This window comes from Acinonyx jubatus, chromosome B2, assembly GCF_027475565.1.
Source record: "Acinonyx jubatus isolate Ajub_Pintada_27869175 chromosome B2, VMU_Ajub_asm_v1.0, whole genome shotgun sequence".
Classification (NCBI taxonomy): domain Eukaryota; kingdom Metazoa; phylum Chordata; class Mammalia; order Carnivora; family Felidae; genus Acinonyx; species Acinonyx jubatus.
In genome coordinates this window covers 9,396,080-9,417,141 of record NC_069385.1, presented here as the reverse complement: position 1 = coordinate 9,417,141, position 21,062 = coordinate 9,396,080, and the positions used below count along the sequence as shown (strand labels likewise).

The 21,062-nt window shown below is 45.6% G+C and overlaps 1 protein-coding gene across 4 annotated transcripts in view; it reads left to right on the top strand.

Moving 5' to 3' along the window:
* TULP4 (TUB like protein 4) overlaps positions 1-19,121 on the top strand; it is a 239,541-nt gene extending 220,420 nt beyond the window's left edge. For all 4 annotated transcript variants that reach the window (XM_027056542.2, XM_027056541.2, XM_027056540.2 and 1 more), the window contains 6 exons: positions 348-492; positions 3,129-3,273; positions 4,556-4,649; positions 7,828-7,971; positions 10,544-13,062; positions 14,811-19,121. In XM_027056542.2, the coding sequence (XP_026912343.2) occupies positions 348-492; positions 3,129-3,273; positions 4,556-4,649; positions 7,828-7,971; positions 10,544-13,062; positions 14,811-14,927 (3,164 nt within the window). In that variant the 3' untranslated portion in view covers positions 14,928-19,121. The remainder of the gene's footprint in view (positions 1-347; positions 493-3,128; positions 3,274-4,555; positions 4,650-7,827; positions 7,972-10,543; positions 13,063-14,810) is intronic.
* Positions 19,122-21,062: the final 1,941 nt, after the last annotated feature.

Genomic DNA, 21,062 nt, shown 5'->3' with positions numbered 1-21,062 from the left:
TTCTTGGGTCAGCAAGCCCCTTGCTCGGCCCAGGTCCCCAGGCTGCCTGCAAACTCGTACGAACACAGATACCTGGTGTGATGGGACGTTCCAGCTTTTGGCCTGGTAAACACTGCAGAACTGTTTTATATATTACAGAGGCATGAAAATTCCATGTCCACTTTGATAACAGTAGAAGTAATTGCCTCCTTTTGCTTAGAAAATGTAATAGCATAAAAACGTAGAAAGGAAACCATGCTCTGGTCCTTTCTATTTCAAACTCTCGACTGTCCCATAGTTTCCAGTAATAGTGATCCTTGTTAGGGTCTGATACCACTTCCCAGAGTCTTCTGGTTGTGTCTCCCCAGATGAAATCTACGGCAACAGCTTGATCTCCGCCATGCTCGACAGCTGTAACTGCTCAGACTCCAGTGACATCGAACTGAGTGACGACTGGGCTGCCAAGAAATCCCCCAAAATCTCCCGAGCTAGCAAATCACCCAAACTCCCAAGGTAATCTCGCTCTTTAGGGGTGTTCTTCCTCTTTTGTGCCTCTGGAGGTGTGTCTGTGTTGTGTCTGCAGCTGAATCCCATTGAAACCTACACTAGAAGAGCCCAGCAAGAGGGCATCCCTGCCTTTCATCTGGAAGATAACGCCCTCAATAATTACAGCTTTCCTTTCTTCTTTCCTCTGGGTAGAAGAAATCCATCCAGTAGGAGTTTTTCTCAACTTTCAGACCTTCTAAGTGTTAGCACTGATGGTGGATGGCATGGGGTGGCCATAGCTCCCTGGCTTACTTGTTTGTTCTTCTAGTTTGAGAAAAATAAGGAAAAGGTTTTACAGGGAATGTACTGTAATGTGTTGAAGAGAATGCCAAGTTAAATACCTATAATGCTGTGATTGGAAATAAATCGTAAATTTAAAAAATTTTAGATCCTAAAGGTTTGTCCTGTAGAGTGGCGAAAAGCTAAGAGTAGATACAAGGGCCTGTGGGGTCTTAGATAAGAGCCCCCCTGCTCTGACTCCACTACTGAAGGCTATATAACCTTGAATGAATCTGTGACCTGGATTCCAGTATCCTTATTTACGGAAGGTAAAGGGTGGGGCAGAGCTTCACTGAGATCTCTTTAGCTCTAAAATTCTGTGATACTGTACAAAATTAAGATAGAATTTATGTACAGATAACATACCTGCCCAGATCTCAAGCACATAATTTACTGTGCAGTTGATAAACCAGTGTATCTACCGCCCAGTTGAAGGTAACGTTCAGTCATCCCGAAAAGTGCCTCGTGCCCCTTCCCATTCGATACCCACTCCCCAGAGTCAGCACTGTTCTAATTTCTGTCACCACAGACTAGTTTTACTTGTTCTGGGATTTCATATAAATGGCGTCAAACATTACATACTTTTTCTTTTTTTTTTTTTTTAACTCTTGCTCAACATAATGACTGAGATCCATGGGCGTCAAGTGTATCAGTAGTTTGTTTTTCTTTTTTGCTCTGTGGTTTCAATTGTAATGAATATACTATAGTTTGTTTATTCCATTTACCCATTGATTGACCTCTGGTAATGAGACTTTTTGCGGACACATGCGCTCCTCTGTCTCGGGTAGGGGAGTCGTGGGGCCATGGCACATGTTTAACTTCCCCAGAAACTGCCAAACAGTATTCCAAGGTGCCTGTAGTATTCTGAGTTCTGCCAGCAGTGTATGTGAGACTTCTGTTTTCACCCACGATTGCACTGTCCTTGTCAGAAAATAATTTTATCCATTCTGGTGGGTGTGTAGGCCTATCTTAACATCTCTAGTGATTGGTGATGCCACCCAGCTTTTCATATGTTAATCGGCCACTTGGATATCTTCTTTTCTAAAGTGTCTGTTAAGCCTGTTGCCCATTTTTTATTGAGTTGTTTTTCTGTTACCAGGTTGTAAGATTCTTTATGCATTTTAGCTATGGGTTTTTGGGCAGAGATATGGAGTGCCACATGGCTAACGTCATATGAATTTTTTCTTTTATGATTAGTGCTTCTTGCATCCTGTTTAGGAAATCTTTGTGTACCCTTAGGTCATGAAGACATCCCTTTGTTCTTTTCCAGAAAGTTTGTAGTTTTAGCTTTCGTACTTCAGTCTCGGATTAATTTTTGTGTATGGGGTGACTTTTTCTTGTATAGATATCCAGTTGCTAAAGCAATTTATTTTTTCATCTTTATTCTGAGCTTGTTAAAATTGCAAATAAAACTGTGAACTTCTCTACACTTCTACAGTGTTTCGGCTTTTCCCTTAATTAAGGGAGGACATTTAACACATAAGCAACCAAACCCTTCACCTGTAAATGTCCTTTCACAGTGCCCGAATATGGCATTCCCTGAGGCTGCTCCTGCTTCCCTCTGTCTTTCCCTGTGTCGAATCCCCCTACTTGCAAAGGCCAGACAGTCCTCACACAGAACTGTGACCAGCTCGGGCCTCTGTCTGCCTGTGCTTTGGGGCCCCTGGTGTTGTATCACACTCTCAGGCAGTACCTCTGAGGCTCAGTGCTTTCTTTTTATTGATTGCCATCAAGCTTAACATACTCATTTTTGTAGCATTCTCTGTGGGGTAGGCTGGCATTAACACGTGTCCTCATGTTATAAATAGAGGAGCTAAGAGCCAGAGATATAATGTAGGAACAGAAAACAACAGAAAAGCTGTAGACCCACAGATTTGATTTAAATATCACAGCTGGTGAAAGGCTAGAAAAGTCCATTGAAATCCTGACATTGTGTTAGGAATCTTAAAATCATCTGGCCTTAGGGTGAAATATGTCTCTTCCCACCCGCTATCTTCCCACATGCACAAGGCATGTGGATATTTCTAAACTTACTGTTAGTAGAAAGTGAAACACTGTTAATTCTCTGAGGTTCCTTACAAATGAATCACTTGATTTGGTCTAATCTCGCTGTATTTTTAAGTATCTATCACTTGGTACACAGTTCTGTTCTTCTTCCCTCATATTCACAAGGCAAAAGCAGGCGGCAGAGACTTGAAAAATGAAGGGGCCTTGCCCCTGGGAACACAGCACCGTGGTGGCCACCAGAGCATGAAGGGGAGGGCCAAGGCAGCATGCGCCTCCCCGGCCTGTGGGGCCTGACCCTCCTGGCCTTGTCTCCACAGGATCAACATTGAGGCTCGGAAGTCTCCCAAGCTGTCCCGGGCTGCTCAGGAGATGTCCAGGTCTCCCCGGTTGCCGATGCGCAAGCCCTCCATTGGCTCACCCAGCCTGACGCGAAGAGAGTTTCCCTTTGAAGACATCACTCAGGTAGCATCTGGGGTCCGGGTCGGTCCCACGCATCGCTGCCCCGCCCTTCTCTCCCTCCTCAGTGTGTGGCCGACGGTGGCTGAACCCTCGGTGCATCACACCTGCACTCGCCACCCCAGTCTCCGTGCCGGCCACTGTCGTTCCAGACAAGGGGCGTAGAGAACCAGAGCCCTGTTCTCCCTCCTCACCACCCTGCCCTCAGGCAGGCCCCGACACCTCCACATCCCCAGGACCTCCTTTCCACCTCAGACACACCCCCATGGCCACATGGGTCTTTCCACAGGCAGCTCTGGTTGAGACATACCCTCCCTCTGCCCTCTCAAGCCACTTCCGACCCTTTGGTGACTCTGTGTCCACAACAGCCCATCCCTGGTGGTGGCCCCACAGTCTGTGCTGCCCGTCTCTCCATCCTGGTCCCCGCGACGTCCTCCAAGTGCCACAGCCTCGCTGTTGACCGGCCTCTTTCTGTGCTTGTGCCTTTGCTGTACCTGGGTCACTGGGGTGACCCAGCTTACCCTCTCCATCTCCTCCCCTTGTTTCTGCCAGCATGCTTCCAGATAGAACTCAGCCTCTGTGGTGAAGGCTTCTTTCCCTGGCTCAGCCACAGTGGTCCCCAAGCATCTTGTTTACAACATTTCTCAGTGACTTCCTTTATGCCTTACATCCTCCAGTAGGTAATAAGCTCTTTGAGGAGCTGGTTTTAATTCATCTTTGTCATTGCTCTTGCACACACACGCACACTCATGGCTTAAGCATATTGGTAATTAAAAAAAATTTTTTTCTTAATTGAATTGAATGAGAAAATAGGTAATTGGGTAGAGTGGGGACATACTGGTATCAGTGCAACTAGTGTCTCCAGGAGAAATATCAAGGGTAAAAATGGATCCAGAGCTAGGTGTAACCCCTCTAGTCCAGTGACTGGGAAAGGAGAGGTGAAGAAAAATGTGCCCAGATCGCCTTTGTGGCCTTTTTAACCTACACGTGTGCAGACACACTGGGACACATCTGTTCCTCACTTCCAGCCTGAGAATCCCAGCTCAGTGAGCCACCATGAGCCACGATTCAGAAACAGGTGCCTGGCATGTTACAGTTAGCTTCCGGTCTTAAAAATGGTGGAATGATACAGAGAGTGAATATTTACAACATTACCCACCTGTGTCTTTTTTAAGCAAAAATGTTAATATTCTTACTTCCTAAGTGATCAATAGAAGATATAAAAATAGATTGTAATTTTTTTTCCTTTTTCTCCCCCCCCCCCCCCCCCCCCCGCTCCCTCCCACAGCACAACTATCTTGCTCAGGTCACGTCTAATATCTGGGGAACGAAGTTTAAGATTGTGGGCTTGGCTGCTTTCCTGCCAACCAACCTCGGTGCAGGTAAAAAACCGTGCCCTCTTCTCTGCCTGCTCTCCCAGGTGGAACTGAGACTTTTGAAAAGACCATTCAGATGAGCTCTTATGGCACCAAAAGATTAGTATGTACTTTATTTACCTCTACACTTTGACTCGAACCATCATAATTTCACAAAATTAGAATTATTACTCAAATTGGTTTTTTGCCAGCAGCGCTTTCAGTATTTTTATATAAGCCCTGACTTATGAAGAGACCGAAATAGCAGAAATCTCTAACAAAGCTCTGGTTATTTTGATTCGTGGCCTCTCACGGTGGGCAGGTTTTGGTACCAGTGTCTTTAGGTTCTTGAGTCCGAAGAAAGTTGGGAAGAAAGCGCTAAAGACTGTAAGAAGCTGGCTGACTGTCAGTACAGTTCTTTGTGGTAAAACTTCACAGATTTCATGTAGAAGTCCCAGATAAATACTCTGTGAGAAGTTTGAGCCCCAGAGGAAAATAGAACCATAGGAGTAAAAGCTGGGCTAGAACCCAGAATTTGCATTCTTTTCTGTACTCCTGCTTGAAGGAATAGGACTAACATGTCGTGTTTACTTCGTGTTTACTTCGTGTTTACTTCACTCCTTACTTCAGAAGGAGTGAAATGACAGAAGGTCCTTTTCAGAGCAGCTTCATCCCGATAGGCGCCATCGCTGGGTGGTCTGAGGGCTTGTGCCGTCCCCCAGCCTTGCTGGATTGCCTGATCACTTAACACGCACACGTCTCTGGAAGGCGAGGTTTGCGTGTGGCTGGTGGACCCATCTTGAATGTGCTCTGTGTCCCTACTAAAAATGGTTTGTGAAAAATTCTGAATCTGACTATTTAAGTTGTTTCAGACATCAGTAGATCCTTTCAGTTAAGTAATTCTTGCAAAGCAGATGTTAAAAAGACCTATGCCATGTATGCGTCTTAGGAGACTTATTAAACAGTGCTGTATTTGGATTTTTCATTTTGAGGTTTCTCAGCTCAAAGAAAAAGAGGAATAAAAATAACACATAAAACTGACGTAGGAAATAACCATAGACCGTCCCAGTACATACTGCAGAGAAATCTCTTAATAATATTTTCAACCACCTGCAAAGTCTCTGATGACCATGAAATTCTGTTCTTTAGTAATTCAGCCGTGCCCCACTGATGTGCTTGGTGATTCTAGTAACCACTGTGCAAGCGTTGCGATCACCCCACGTCAGTACGCTGAGGCCTGAGCCATCTGCCTATTTCAATAAACATTGAAAAAAGGAATGGAATCTTAATGAATCTTTTCCTTCTAGATGTTGAGTAGATCCACACATAAGTCAACAAGAACCTTAACATGGGAGAGCCTAGAAGTGCCTTCAAGGTACAGGATGCTCCAGTGTGAGGGATTCGAGTGCCCAAAATAAAAGTTTTCTGTGTGACTGCAATGAAATCATTGTCCTAATCATTGACCGTTTAAAAAAAAGCATGTTAGCTGTTATATTCATTTGTTAAGCTAAGAGAATTTTCCATTTGATTCTACTAGAGAAGAAATTATCTCTTAGCCTTTAGAAGGTATGTTACCTGTGGTACCCTATTAAACAATCTTTGTCACCCTAATGGATTTTAAAGTGAGTAGTTGGATATTTTATATTAGATAATTGTGCTGGATAATTTGTTCCCTTCAATTAGAATTATCTGGCTCATGAAATTTTTTTATTTTTAATTTTTTGCTTTCTCAATTTTAAAAATATGGAATAAATTCAAATTCAAAAGATTTGAAGCAGTATACAGTAAAAATCTTTCTCTTCACCTCTGGCCACCTAGTTTTCTCCCCCTGGAGGCAACTGACACAATTTTTAATCCCTCCTCAGATTTTAAATTTTATTTCTTTTTATCAATCTGAACAACAAAGAATAGCACTTTAATGCATGCATTAATTCTTAAACCAGAGAGAACTGTCCAGAATTTTAAAGCCAAAATTCATATTCTCTTTTGTGATCAAGAGAGATGAACACATGAATAGACCTGTGATGAGCACTCGGTTGGAAAAGTCTTCTTAGCCCTCACCAGCCCAAGCACCAGCCTCACACAGGTATTTCATCACCAGAAGGCCTGCGGTGCCGTGGGAGTGCCAGCCAGGTGCCTCTGGGCACTGGCGGGGACAGCAGTGGAGACAGAACTGTGCTTACCTTAGCAGAAACTAGGGATAACAGTAATAATTACAGAACCTCTACTTACCTCACAGGGAAGAGTACGAAACATAAAAGAAAGCTGATGGGCTGGTGTCATCCTGACTTCAGCCTACTGCAAGCCCTAAATTCAGATTTATTGGTTTTAACTTATTTTGTCTCATCTAAATATTTTAATTGCCATCTAGGCATTCTCTTAAATGTCCTTATTGATCCAATAAAATCTTAGCATTGAAAGAAACAGTGTGAAGAGGCACCTGGGTGGCTCAGTCAGTTAAGCGTCTGGCTCTTGATCTTGGCTCGGTCATGATCTCACTGTTCCTGGGATTGCGCCTCAAGCCAGGTTCTGCGCTGCCAGGGTGGAGCCTGCTTGGGACTCTCTCTCTCCCTCGCTGTCTGCCTCTCCAGTTGCACTCTCCCTCTCTCTCTTCTGTAAATAAATAAGCTTAAAAAAAAATTAAAAATAAAGAAATGGTGTGGAAGTTCCCTAAATCACTATCCTGATCATGAAATGGCAGTTGAAAGTCAGGGAAACAAGAATCCAGTCCTGAGTAAGAGCAGTGTTTCATTCTGCCCTGACCCACGTCATCCCATCTTCTAGTTGCCTGAGATCCCCCTGAGCGTGACATTCTGGATATCCCAACAATTTTACTAAGTTATCCTTCTGATCACAAGTGAGGCTTTTAAAATACATATTTATCATACCCCAGCTCATTCCAGAAAAGCATTTAAGTCTTAGACACGTGTTTGACATTTGAAATGTGTGATTCTGTAGAAAACCACTTGGCAAAGTGACTGGGGTAGGCTGAGAATCTGTTGTTACAGAATCCAGACCATGGCTGGGGTGGCCAGTGGTGTGCAGAAGGGAGGTGAACGGCTGCCATCAGACTCTCCCGGGCCCATGCAGATCTGTCTTCTGATGGCAGGGACAGCACAGCGCCATTTCTCTTCTGTGGCTCTGTCGGCACCTTGGCCGTCCTCCTGCATGTCTCTGTTAACAGCGCTCTCCTCCTCCCCACCAGTAATCTATAAAACCAGCCTCCTGCATCTCCAGCCACGGCAGATGACCATCTATCTCCCAGAGGTTCGGAAGATTTCCATGGACTATGTTAATTTACCTGTCTTCAACCCAAATGTTTTCAGTGAAGATGAAGATGATTTACCAGGTGTGTTCTTAGTGGGTCGTGACGGGGACAGAGTGGTAAGTTGTGGACGATTACAGCATGCCGGTCTGTGCTTGCTTTGGCAAAGGGTGACTTCCTCCATTGTTGGGTGTGGTGGCATATCACAGGAGAAGGTCATACTGTTGCTGGTTTGGGGAGGAGGGGAGCTACGAGCAAGGCCTCATATCCACAGAGCATCTGCCTTCTTGTTTTATTATCTTCACAATAATCCTTAGTCTTATGCCCAGGTAGAGAAGTTTATAGGACTGATCAGAACTCAATAAAATCAGAACTGAAACCAGGTCTCATAGGCTGTGGCGCCCACAGAACCTGGTTTCTCAAACCCGCCCCATCTCTGGGACAGAAAACTTTTACGTTCAGACATCTCTCTCCCAGTGTGCAACTCACATCTCAGTGTACAGAAGCCTGGTCTGAGTTAAAGGTAAAATCTGGTACAAGCTTTTAAAGTCCCAGTTTACAAATTTTCAGATATCGATAGCATCTTAAATTAAGTATTTTCTAGTGTGTGTGTGTGTGGTGGGGGGGGGGATCCTATTTTGATTAATAGAGTAGAACGATTTCTAAGTCGTCTGTCAATTATTCCTATGTAACTATTCTCAGAAACATCTACCCATAATTTTATAAATATGAAGACTCCTCTCCTTAGAACCAAGCAAGTTTTTGAAGGTCTCTGGTTTCTGAGCCAGAGGAATCCTACATGGACCACTGACTTCTCCTGTGTTTGGTGGTTCTGGAACAGAAGGGGCTATGGTCCTCGCCATGGGACAGGGAAGGACCTGCATTCCAGCTTCAGCATTCCTCAAGAACTTGAGGGAGTCGTTTACCTAACCCTATTTTTACATGGGTTTTTACATGTAAAGTTATTTGTACAGTACTTTCTGACAGTAGCTGTCTTTGGTCCTCTGAATGATATACCTCTCCTCATAGGCAGAGCAGATATTCTAGACTATCAAAGTCATAATGGGCAAGGTTTTGCAACCACATAAACCTGCAGTTTGGTGAAGCCTCACACACTTGAGCTTTACAGCCCATTTCCGCAATCTCAGAATCTCGTATTTAGAAGTATCTTTTACACTTTCCCCGTAACACCCTCCCTGTGCTCCCAGAGTGTGACTAATACAGCTCTCCCTAAATGCTCAGCCCTTGCTGCTGCTGTTAGTGCCTGTGCTGCGCAGTCAGAGGAGGGAGCGTTTTGTCTCTGTGCTTGCCTTTAATGCTGGTGACAGACTCTTCTCTTTAGCCTGGAAGACACCTGCCTTCAGTTCTCCATGCAGATGAGAGGCCATCTGGAGGAGAGATCTGAACAGGAATAATAGAAAACTTGAGACAGGACCCAGATTCATGCAGCCAGGAGATAGTTACATCTCACTAGAGGGCCCCAGGGAAGGGATGGGGGAAGTAGGGAAGTCTGGGACAGGCTCAAAAGGTGGGCTTAACTTTTGATGAAACTAGCTGCCTTCACTCCATAGTTCTGGTAAAAGGCCAGTCAGCCTTTACAGTTACCTAGTTAAATCTTATTTCCTGCTCGTATGCTAGTTGCCACATAGCACTTAAAGGCCCAGATGAGCAAACTTGCCAGGGGTCGATGGCATTTTAAACAGGGCAGTATAAAACAGTGGCTCTGAGCACCTGCGTGTGGTCTATCACTGCTCAAATTCATGCTTCATTAAATTCCCTATGTGTACATATATAGGATAGATTTACAGGGTTTTACAGAGTGTGGCTATACCTTACATACTGTCGGAAATGCTAAAAAGCAGATAAATTAGGGAATTACCCTTCCCTAATAACACAGATTTGCTAGAGGATTCTTTTCATTGGTATCTTTACTACATCTTACATGGTTCTATTTACAGAAACTTAGTTTACGTGCAGATTTCAGATACACATTTGCTGCATGACCCTTCCCGTACTAACCAGTCCATAAATGTGGCTAAACGTACTCCAGAGCCTAGGCCTTATGAGTGCTCAGTGGAGTATCCTGCCGTCACTCCCTCCTTGCATAAGAGAGTGGTCCATTTTCTGAATATGAGCAGAAAGTATCTTTAAACAGTTAAGTATTTAAAAATAAAGTAGGGCTTCCAGGGAGGCTCAGTTGGTTGAGCATCCGACTCTTGACCTCAGCTCAGGTCTTGATCTCAGGGTCGTGAGTTTGAGCCCTGCCCTGGGCTCCACATTGGGCATGGAGCCTACTTTAAAAAAATTAATTAATTAATTAATTTTAAAAAAAGTTAAGTATTTGCCGTGGTACCATTTAGGCACATGGTACCAAATTCAGAAGGTTCAGAAGCATATCCATTGAAAAGCTTTGACAGTGCCCTTAACCAGTGGACAACAAAGGCTACCGGGCAGAACTCACCTGCTTGCCTGGGCCCTTCCAGAAACCTTGGAGAAACTTTGTATAACTTGTGTGAAAGATCTGGGCAAACACATCTCCGCCTGAAGCAGTTGCATTTTGTATGCAAAAGGACTGGATGAGTTCAGAGGTATTACTTATTCTGACCCAGTTTCATGGCAGTTTTGTAAGCAGTGCATGTTTCTTTTTTCCTCCCAGTGACGGGAGCATCGGGTGTGCCTGAGAACAACCCTCCATGTACCGTGAACATCCCCATCGCTCCCATCCACAGCTCGGCGCAAGCTATGTCCCCCACACAGAGCATAGGATTGGTGCAGTCCCTGCTGGCCAATCAGAATGTGCAGCTGGACGTCCTGACCAATCAGACCACGGCAGTGGGGACGTCTGAGCATGGAAGTGATAGTGCCACCCAGTACCCAGTCTCCAACCGCTATTCCAACCCCGGACAGGTGATCTTCGGAGGTGTGGAGATGGGCCGCATCATCCCCAACCCCGCTCAGCTGTCCCTGCCACCGCCTGCACCAGGGGTGATCCAGCTCTCGGTGTTGGACCACGGAGACCGAGACCATGACCACCTGCAGAAGTCCGCCAAGGCCCTGCGGCCAGTGCCGCAGCTGGCCGCCGAGGGGGACGCAGTGGTGTTCAGTGCCCCGCAGGAGGTCCAGGTGGCGAAGATGAACCCCCCACCCCCCTACCCGGGAACCATCCCCGCCGCCCCCACCACAGCAGCGCCCCCGCCCCCGCTACCGCCCCCGCAGCCTCCGGTGGACACGTGCCTGAAGAAGGGCGACTTCTCGCTGTACCCCACGGCCGCACATTACCAGACGCCCCTCGGCTATGAGAGGATCACCACCTTTGACAGCAGCGGCAACGTGGAGGAGGTGTGCCGGCCTCGGACGCGGATCCTCTGCTCCCAGAACACCTACACCCTCCCCGGCCCGGGCAGTTCAGCCACCCTGCGGCTCACCGCCACTGAGAAAAAGGTCCCCCAGCCTTGCACCAGTGCCACCCTGAACCGCCTGACCGTCCCACGCTACTCCATCCCGACGGGAGATCCACCCCCGTACCCCGAAATCGCCGGCCCGCTAGTCCCGGGTCGGAGCGCGGCGCAGAGGCCCGACAGTCTCATCCACGCCACGCTGCGCAGGAACAACCGCGAGGTGGCGCTCAAGGCGGCGCAGCTGGCCGAGCCCCCGCGCGTCCCCCCGCAGCACCCGCCCAAGCCCAAGGGTGCGGCGCAGTTCCCGGCGCGGCCCCCGCCGGCCTTGTATACCTGCAGTCAGTGCAGCGGCGGGGCCGTGGCAGGGCGGCCCGAGCCTGGCGCCGGGGGTGCTGGAGGTGTGCAGCCCGGCTCGGGCCTGGCCCACGCCGCCAGCACCTCACCCCTGACCTCCCAGTCGTCCTACAGCCTCCTGAGCCCGCCAGACGGCGCCCGCGACCGCGCCGACTACGTTAACTCGGCCTTCACGGAGGACGAGGCGCTGGCCCAGCACTGTCCGGTCGAGAAGCCCCTGAGGCACCCCACGCTGACTGAAGCTGCTGTGGCCGTCAAACGGCCACCCCCTTACCAGTGGGACCCTGTGCTGGGGGAAGACATTTGGGTTCCTCAGGAAAGGACAGCACAGACTGCAGTGCCCAACCCCCTGAAACTGCCTCCTCTGATAGTAGGTCAGAGCCAGCATCTGGACGTGTCCCGAGTGCCCTTCGTCTCCCCGAAGTCTCCCGCCAGCCCTACTGCCACTTTCCAAACAGGCTATGGGATGGGAATGCCGTATCCGGGGAGCTATAACACGCCCCCTTTGCCGGGAGTGCAGACCCCCTGCTCCCCGAAAGATGCCCTGTCCCCGACACAGTTTGCACCCCAGGAGTCCACAGTGGCTCTCCAGCCAGCCTACCCGCCCAGCCTCTCCTACTGCACCTTGCCCCCCATGTATCCAGGAAGCAGCACCTGCTCGAGTTTACAGCTGCCACCTATCGCCTTGCACCCTTGGAATTCCTACAGCCCTTGCCCGCCCGTGCAAAACCCCCAGGGCACTCTGCCCCCCAAGGCACACTTGGTGGTGGAGAAGCCCCTTGTGTCCCCACCGCCCACCGACCTCCAAAGCCACTTGGGTACAGAGGTGATGGTAGAGACCACAGACAACTTCCAAGAAGTCCTTTCCCTGACAGAAAGCCCGGTCCCCCAGCGGTCGGAGAAATTTGGGAAGAAAAACCGGAAGCGCCTGGACAGCCGAGCAGAGGAAGGAAATGTTCAGGCCATTACAGAGGGCAAAGTGAAGAAGGAGGCAAGGACTTTGAGTGACTTTAATTCCCTGATCTCCAGCCCTCGCCTGGGAAGAGAGAAGAAGAAAGTGAAGAGTCAGAAAGACCAACTGAAGTCGAAGAAGTTGAATAAGACGAATGAGTTCCAGGACAGCTCAGAGAGCGAGCCTGAGCTGTTCATCAGTGGTGATGAGCTGATGAACCAGAGCCAGGGCAGCAAGAAGGGCTGGAAGAGCAAGAGGAGTCTGCGGACGGCCAGCGAGCTGGAGGAGTTCAAGTGCCGGAAAGCCAGCGAGAAGGAGGATGGCCGGCTGGGCAGCCAGGGCTTTGTGTACGTCATGGCCAACAAGCAGCCTCTGTGGAACGAAGCCACCCAAGTGTACCAGCTGGACTTTGGGGGGCGCGTGACCCAGGAGTCCGCAAAGAACTTCCAAATCGAGCTAGAGGGGCGGCAGGTAAGAAAGCATGTCCCAGGGCATGGCCCAGATCCCTGCTTTTTGGTCTTGACTGGTCTCTGTGGGTTTTTAAAAACCTGCTAAAGGATAGCAGTGTTTTGGCCTGCCAGGAGCCAAACGGGAAATAACGGAAAACAACTGATCCCTCTTAAGCGTGGCCAAGTCTCCGTGACCCATGAGAAAAACTAGCAGGCCCCTGCCCAGCCCCCTGCCCGCTCCCCAAACCTGCTCTGCCAGAGATACTTTCTTTCTTCCAACTTTGGCTTTTTTCTGGCATTTGACACTGTGTTTGCAAAGAACGTGTTCCCATTTCTATTTATTGATTTTTCAGTTTTTCACATCGTGTATTGACCTCTTCCTGAGGAATATGAGGGTTTATTTTCTTCACCCCCGCTGCCATATGTACAGACACGTGAACTTCCCCCTTTTCTTAGTTCAGTGAGCAGTCATTGGTTATCTCATTATGCCAATATATGTGGTTTATAGCTGAGCCATGTATTATGGCTTAACTATATTTCCTTTTTTATTACATAGGGATTTTTTCCTAGACCAAATAATTACCCAGTGTTTGTTTATTTTTGTGTATTTATAGTACATCATTCCCTGATTCGGTGGCAGAATGTAAATCTCTTCTCACTACAGTTAAACACATCGGGTGGTTTTTCAGTTCCTCTGCTCCAGCCTGAAATGGTGGCTCTAACCCTGCTGCATAGCTGTTGTTCTGGAACTGCACTTCCTCACCATCCTGGGAGTTCCCTTCACCTCTCATACTTAAATCTCATTTTCATTAATTCACTCAAATATTTATTGAGCCACCTGCTGTGTGCCTGGCAATCCTCTGAGCTGGGAGTCAGAAACTGTGGCCCACAGACCAATTGGACCTGCTGCCTCTTTTTATAAATAAAGTTCCATTGGAACACAGCCATGCCCACCCACTTAAGTATCGTCTAAGGCTGCTTTTGTCCTACAACAGAGAGTTCTGGCAAAGACCCTGTGACCTACAAGGCCTGAAGTATTTATCATCAGCCCTTTACAGAGAGTTTGCCAACGTTGCTCTAAGTGCTGAAACCAGAGCAATGAGGAAAATAGAGAAAATCCCCGTCCTCAACATGGAGTTTACCAAAATGGAAGAAAGACCGTAAACAAATGTACTTAAATATTTATATAAGTATTTATATTTATATAATATTTATACATAATTTATGTGTGATATATAATATAATCCTTACAAATATAGTATTTATGTAAATATCTGTATATGTATGTAAAAAGCTATATAGTCACAGTGTGTGATCACAGTAAGTACTGAAATGACAAAGGAAAGCGAGCTCGAGAGACAGAGCATTGCGGGAAGGCGGTGGGCTATGTTTGCCCCTCTCTGACCCGTGACATTTGATAATTACAATTGATGTTTCTCTCAACCTTCTGTTAGCCTGTAGATTCTTCTTCATACTTTTTCTTTCCCCTGTTTCCTTGGTGAGGAAGCCACTTCATTTGACCAGTGAGCTTTCCAGGCTCTGAATTTTTGCTTCATTATCTTCCCATTGTGTGTTTACCAGGTTCCCCCTTTGTTTCCGACAAACCCATAGTTAGCTCAGGAAGTTTGATCAGAGTCCCTCTCTGGGGGGACTATCTCCTGGACTGCGCTGTCGTCTTCCCTCAGGAGCCACACAGGCGGTTGTGCTATTTCCCACCTTGTTTTCCTTTAATGTCTTTGCTTCTCTGCCCACCTCCCTCCCACCCCCCAGGTGATGCAGTTTGGAAGGATTGATGGCAATGCGTACATTCTGGACTTCCAGTACCCCTTCTCAGCTGTGCAGGCCTTTGCGGTTGCCCTGGCCAACGTGACTCAGCGCCTGAAATGAAGAGGCTGCTACGGGTGGGAAAGAGAGGCAGAGGAGCCTTTTCAGAGAGGTCTGATCGGCAATGCTCGAGGAGTCCCACGGGGCCCCGGGTGCCTGGGGACCAGAAGACAAGAGCAAAACTGGAAGAATCTGTCAGGCCCAGGAGAGGGGACTGACCTCTAATTGTTGTTGTTTGTTTGGGCTTTTATAATCCTTTATTGTTTTTCTTTCTTCTTTCTTTTTAAACAAGAAGAGAATACAGAAGAGTGGTATCTGGAAGCAAAGCGTGCGAGGCACCTGGTGTTCTTTTCGGAAACATAGTTGCCGTGGTAATGTCCTACTGCGTCTGCTTCTGTCACCTGCCAGGACAAGGGGCCCTTCGGAAGGAAGGTAGACTGCCTTCCCGCCTGCTGTTCTTTTAGACCAGGGAGTGTGCATTATTTTCGTTCTCCACAACACCTAGCTTTATTACTCCTCCCTATTGTAACCACTAGTGTGAAAACAAAAGACTTTTAAAAAGAACAACCCCAAATCCGGAAGGTACAGGTTCTCTTAGGGGGCCATTCAGATCACACATACAATGTTACTCCCCCAGAAGTGACTTGATTAATGAAGGGTGTTATGGCAAATGCACTGTGTTTGACCAATGGCAGCAGGCTTTGTCCAGCGGTGCTCTTACCAGCTCTAAATACAATTCGCTCATGATGATGTAGGCGGAAGGGACGGCAGGTGAGGAAGGAGCTTCTGCGCATGGACACCTGGGTGGTTTACACGGTGGGACTTGAAGCAGTACAAGGGCTGTGTTCCTCTCTGCACGATGTTTACGTTGAAGACTCTGCTAGTTGTATAACGTGTCAGAATTCCGTGGGTTCTGTAACAATCATTCAGTGTGCTTGCCTTCGGGAGAAGGTAAAAGACCAAATGGAAAGATCTGGCACATGGTGGGGAAGCAACTTTGTCACCTAGTGCACTGGTAAGTCACTAGATACCCACTTACTGAAAAACAACCTTCATCCCTTCCCCCATTTTATTGTTTAATCTAGAAAATGTGGCAGACGGCCTTCTCTTTCCCAGTAGATAAGTGTTCCACACTTTCTCATCTGAAAAATGCTGATGATACTCATTTGAAAGCACTCCTTTCCTCTTCTTGGCCACATTAAAGTTCACTTGACTAGAAATATTTTCTAATGGTTTAGAAATGTAACAAAATTTTAAGCAATCGACAGGGTATTGAAAGATAGAGGTATGGTCATCTCTTTGAAAAAAGTAACTAGGAGGAGGAAAAAAGGTTCTTTATTAACTGAATAGACTGTTTACTGAGGAGATAAACCACTGGGAACACATTATTAAAATTATAGTACTTAAGAGAGCTGGTTGATCTCACACACACACACACACACACACACACACACCCTGGAATATCTTTTCCTGCCTCCTCCTCCTTAGGGGACACTTTGGGCAGCCTTCAGCCCTGATGATAACAAAGCCCAGTTTGTTGTTGTCAATCACTCGTACCCGTGATGATGTTTAGGGCAGGAGCACAAGAGCTATGTACTGGCACAGGGCCCTCAATTTGGGTTTTGTTTGGAACAGACAAATGGAAGACACCACAGAAAAGTCTTTTGAAAATAATGTATTTTTACATTCCTTGTTTTGGTTTAAAAACTAGAAAAGAAACTGGCCCATTCCTTCCCCAGAGCAAGACGAAATCACTCACCATTTTCTCCAGACCTTGAAGGAGCACAGATGAGGACATCTCCCAGCCAACATCAGAGTTTTCCATCTTATATTTTAAAATATTGAGCCTGATTCTTGGTGGGTAAATTCTTGCAGAAAGAATTTAGCAACGTATTCAAAATTATATAATTCTTTTATAGGTGTTTCTATAGCTTGGTAAGATGTTTCAGTGTTTATATTAGTTGTGCAATAATGGTTATGGCCTATTTCTAAAATAATTTAAATGCAGTTCCCCTGTTTTGTTGTCCGAGAGATAATTATTTATCTTGCTTTAATGGTGTTCTTAGGAATTATTTTGTGGCTATGTACTGGTGAGTTATGCCCATTTTATTTATTTAGAAAAATAGTATGTTTGTAATGAGTTATTTGGTAGCAGTACATTTTGCTGCAAGAAATAAAGAGGATATGATAGAAGGGTTTTTTGCTGGACAATTTGTAACTTTTTCTAATTGGGAAAAAAATTCCTATTCTTTACAAGTAATTTTTTTTTTTTCCATCCTGTGGTATTGATTATATACAGAGGAGTAGATTTCTTTAAGATGACATATCCTAAAATAATATCGTCCCTTCTTTTGAACGCTTTTAATTAAAAATAAAAGGTGCTATGAAATGAAAAGAGGAGACTAATTAGAAGAGTAGCAGAGGAAGGCATTATTGTCACTAAGTGTCCACTTTCCAGATTCTGATTGGTTTTTTGAGATACAAAGACCAAGGAAAGATATATTTCAGAACTTTTCTTACTAAAAGCAATTATAAGGGGAAGTCCTTGGAATAAAAATACAAAGATATTTGTGAAGAGGAAGTGAATATTTGTAGCAAATAATTGAACTTTCTAAATTCTTGACTCACTCCCCAAAAGGTCTCTTCTGCACATGGAGACACAGGCCTTGTCTTGCGGGTTTAGCATACCCAGGATTCAGCCCCTGAAGATGTAGCAGGGGTCTGGCTCTGTGCTCTGGCCCAGAGGAGGAACCCTGTCCTGTCAGCCACGCTTATGCAGACGTCTGCAGCATGGGGAAAGTTAAGTCTTTCAGGTTAATGGTGATGGTTTCACTGATTGTAAAAATTGTTTTCATTCAGTCTCAATTTATTAAATACTACTAATGTCAGTACTTTAAATGGAATTCTACCTACATACTTCGTGCTTATTAATATAGCAATTTATTAATATTAAGTTACCTCATTGAGTCTCTAAATTTAAAAACATTAGCCCAGGCAACTGTATGAAGAATCCATGCCTTTTCCAGGAAAGGAGTGTATTAAGAGACCTAAAAACCGATTTTAAATTTCTTCTGCCTCTAACCTTATCAAACCAAAGGCACAGATTTGGGTACAGTGTATCCACTGAATGTATATTCCAAGAAAAGTTGGTGCCAAGGAAGCAGGAAAATGTGAAGGCTCTAATGGCAGCAGAAGTCAGGATTTTACAGGTTGGTCTTTTCCCCCACGTTCATTGCTCCCTAGTTGAGTGTCCCATGAGGACGTGCGAAACAGCATGCAGTCATCTTGACTCTGGGGTCAAGCCTGCTCTGCCACAGAGCTGGAGGGTGACCTTGGGCCTCCATTTGTCCATCTATAAAATGAAAGGAATGACCTGGACGAAATTCTAAAGTGTCCAGCTCTAACAGCCGACGGTTCAAAATGTGACCGTGTCCTCATTCCACTTTACAAGCTTGGAAGGTGTGTTTCGAAATAATTCTTTTTACAGAGAAACGTTTCTTTTCCGGCATCAATGAGCTATCTGGTGAATGTAAACCAGTGCGTTTAAAATAATCTTTAGCAGGTTTACCTCTAGAAACAAATGCATTTGGAGTCATGTTCTTGTAAAATTACACCAAAGCGTCAATTCCAAGTGAGACAGGATCCTCCCCATGAGTGTGCCCTGCTCAGTGGACACCCTTGTGAACAGCCCTAAAGTAAGTCACCATTTGCCCCCAAAAAGCCATAGTGTGGGTTGAAAAAAGAACAAAGGAGTATATGCCCGGGCTGGCTTGAATTCTTGAGTGTGTTCAACCGTGTTACACTGTCTTCAAGTTGAAAAGGTTTTTTGGAAAGACCCCATCGTGTCCCTGTGCAGGCCATCTATCCCTTGGCCAAGTCTAATTGTGAACAAAGTGAGACAAAGTGTGTCAAAAATGCTTGAGTTCCTGGGATTTTGTAACAACACACAGCTCTGATCTCACCATTTGTGTATTTCCTTAGTTCCGGCTGATAAAACTCTTGAAGGGTTGTGGCTTATTTTGTTTTCATTTCTTTGGCTTTGTGCAATTTTCTTGTAACTTGTACCGATATTTTCTGTTTACAAGTTCTTTTAAAGGGGAGGGGTAGGGTTCTAAGATCTTGTTGTTGTAGATAAATTTTTTTTCGTGTTGTAGAAAAGCATGGGTTATGCGTTTGACTGAAAAAGGCACTGTATTATTTACCAAAGGGGTATTGTTTTTGCATTTGTTAATAAATGCATTATTTTGGTACTGTAAATTTGGACATAATTTCTGAGTTTATTACTACTGGCATTTTCTTTGTCCTTTTTTTTTTTTAAACTGTAAGTGCACGATGCAGGTGCACAGGTCCCAGACCAAACCAGACCACCAGCATGTTCTTATCCAGACCTTGGGAATAGCGCGCTGCTCTGTGCGTCTCAGTCCCTCCAGTGTTGGTTTGTTTTTCAATTTCAGCATCCTGCTTTGTTTTACTTTCCAGGCAAGATTTGTTGAGATTCCCACTTGCATTTTAATGAGCTCACCCTTATTTGCCTTTCTTCTTATGTATTTGTGTATTAGATTGTGTGGGAGGTATTCTAGAAGGCATTAATGGTTTGCATTCAAAATGACGTGGTTTGTCCAAATTATTTTCTGTCTTTATTACTGAGATGGATTAATCTCCTTATTTTTTTCTTGATGATTTGAAATTGTAAAAGTTGTCCAGCTATTGCTTAATAAAATTTTGCAGATCAAAAAAAAAAAAAAATTACTTGTGTGCAGAATCAGGTGTGGGTCTTGAGTCCTCGGAGAAGAAATCACAGCTATCCATTGATGTGACCCCCCAGCCCCACCAGCCAGTTGTTTCTTCAGTCCCTGGGTTACTGCCAGCTTTAAGTGGACACCATGGGGTCCTTATCATTGTTGCTGTTTTTGAGAGGTCAGAGGCTGTGCTATCTTCTTTTTTTTTTTTTAATGTTTATTTAATTTGAGAGACAGCACGAGTGGGGGAGGAGCAGAGAGAGAAAGAGAGAGGGGATCCTAAGCAGGCTCCTCACTGTCAGCGCAGAGCCCAACACAGGGCTCAAACTCACGAACCGTGAGATCATGACCTGAGCCAGATCAAGAGTCTGATGCTTAACCAACTGAGCTGCCCAGGCACCCCGCTGTGCTGTCTTCTTGATGAGTTTGTTTTTCTTGTTTATTAAAGAGGACCCAATTCAGGATGCATCTGTCATAGCACTACAAGATCAGAGATGTTACACTGACGCTTTGTTATTTTGTAGGAAACGATAAAACCAGGTTTTGAGCAATTTCCCTCTCAGTTCTGCTATAACTGTTATTGTTGTCATTCCTGATGAGTTTTCCTGCATCTCCCTGCTCTGCCCTGAAGCTCCCTCTGATCTCTCTGAGGGAGGCGGGGACTCGGGGGGTCATAGGATGCTGTTCTGTAAATACTAGTTCATGTGCACATTTAGAGAGCTACCCCTTTTGTTTTTTTCAGAAATAAAAATAGATGTGATCACTCAGGCTTTAGGAGACCACCAAAACCCACTACCTAACATTCCAATCACGCATTAAATATAAAAATAATCGTAGGACTATAAACCTGTGCTTGAAATAGCAGTAGTCATACAAGGCTAAATGACCTGAATTATGTCTAAGAATCAAAATATTTTATTGTGAAAGTTTGTGGGCTTCAAGTTAATATTCACTCTATCTTCGTTACTTAAACTAGGTAGCAAGGAGGCCTGGTTGAAAACAAACACCCTCTTTCCCTCCCCTCAGAAAAACAAGGGACCAAACCCTGGACAGCGAGGCCGTGTCTGGATCTGTGCTAAGGACCCATGCGTAGGATTGCCTTCACCACCAGCCCCATGTCAACTTTGGGGCCATTCAGTGGGAATCAGCGTCTCTAGAAGTGATTTATTTCTAAAGCCCTGGTAAGAAAATTTAGCAAATCCCTGCAGCTTATTTTGGAAAGGAGCATTCTTCTGTGTTTATCCTTGCATTCAATATTCTTTTCCTGGCCTCGATAAAAGCATAGGGGATCAGTTTAGCTCTCAAACCCTAGCCCCAAAAACTCATTGCAGGGGAGAAATGACTGCCTCATGGAGACTGCATCCCACTGTACCAAGAATGCACAGCTAAATCTCCAAATTCCATTATAAAGTGGGTATCTTTTGCCTTCCTGTCAGAAGAAAATTGAAGCACTGAAAGG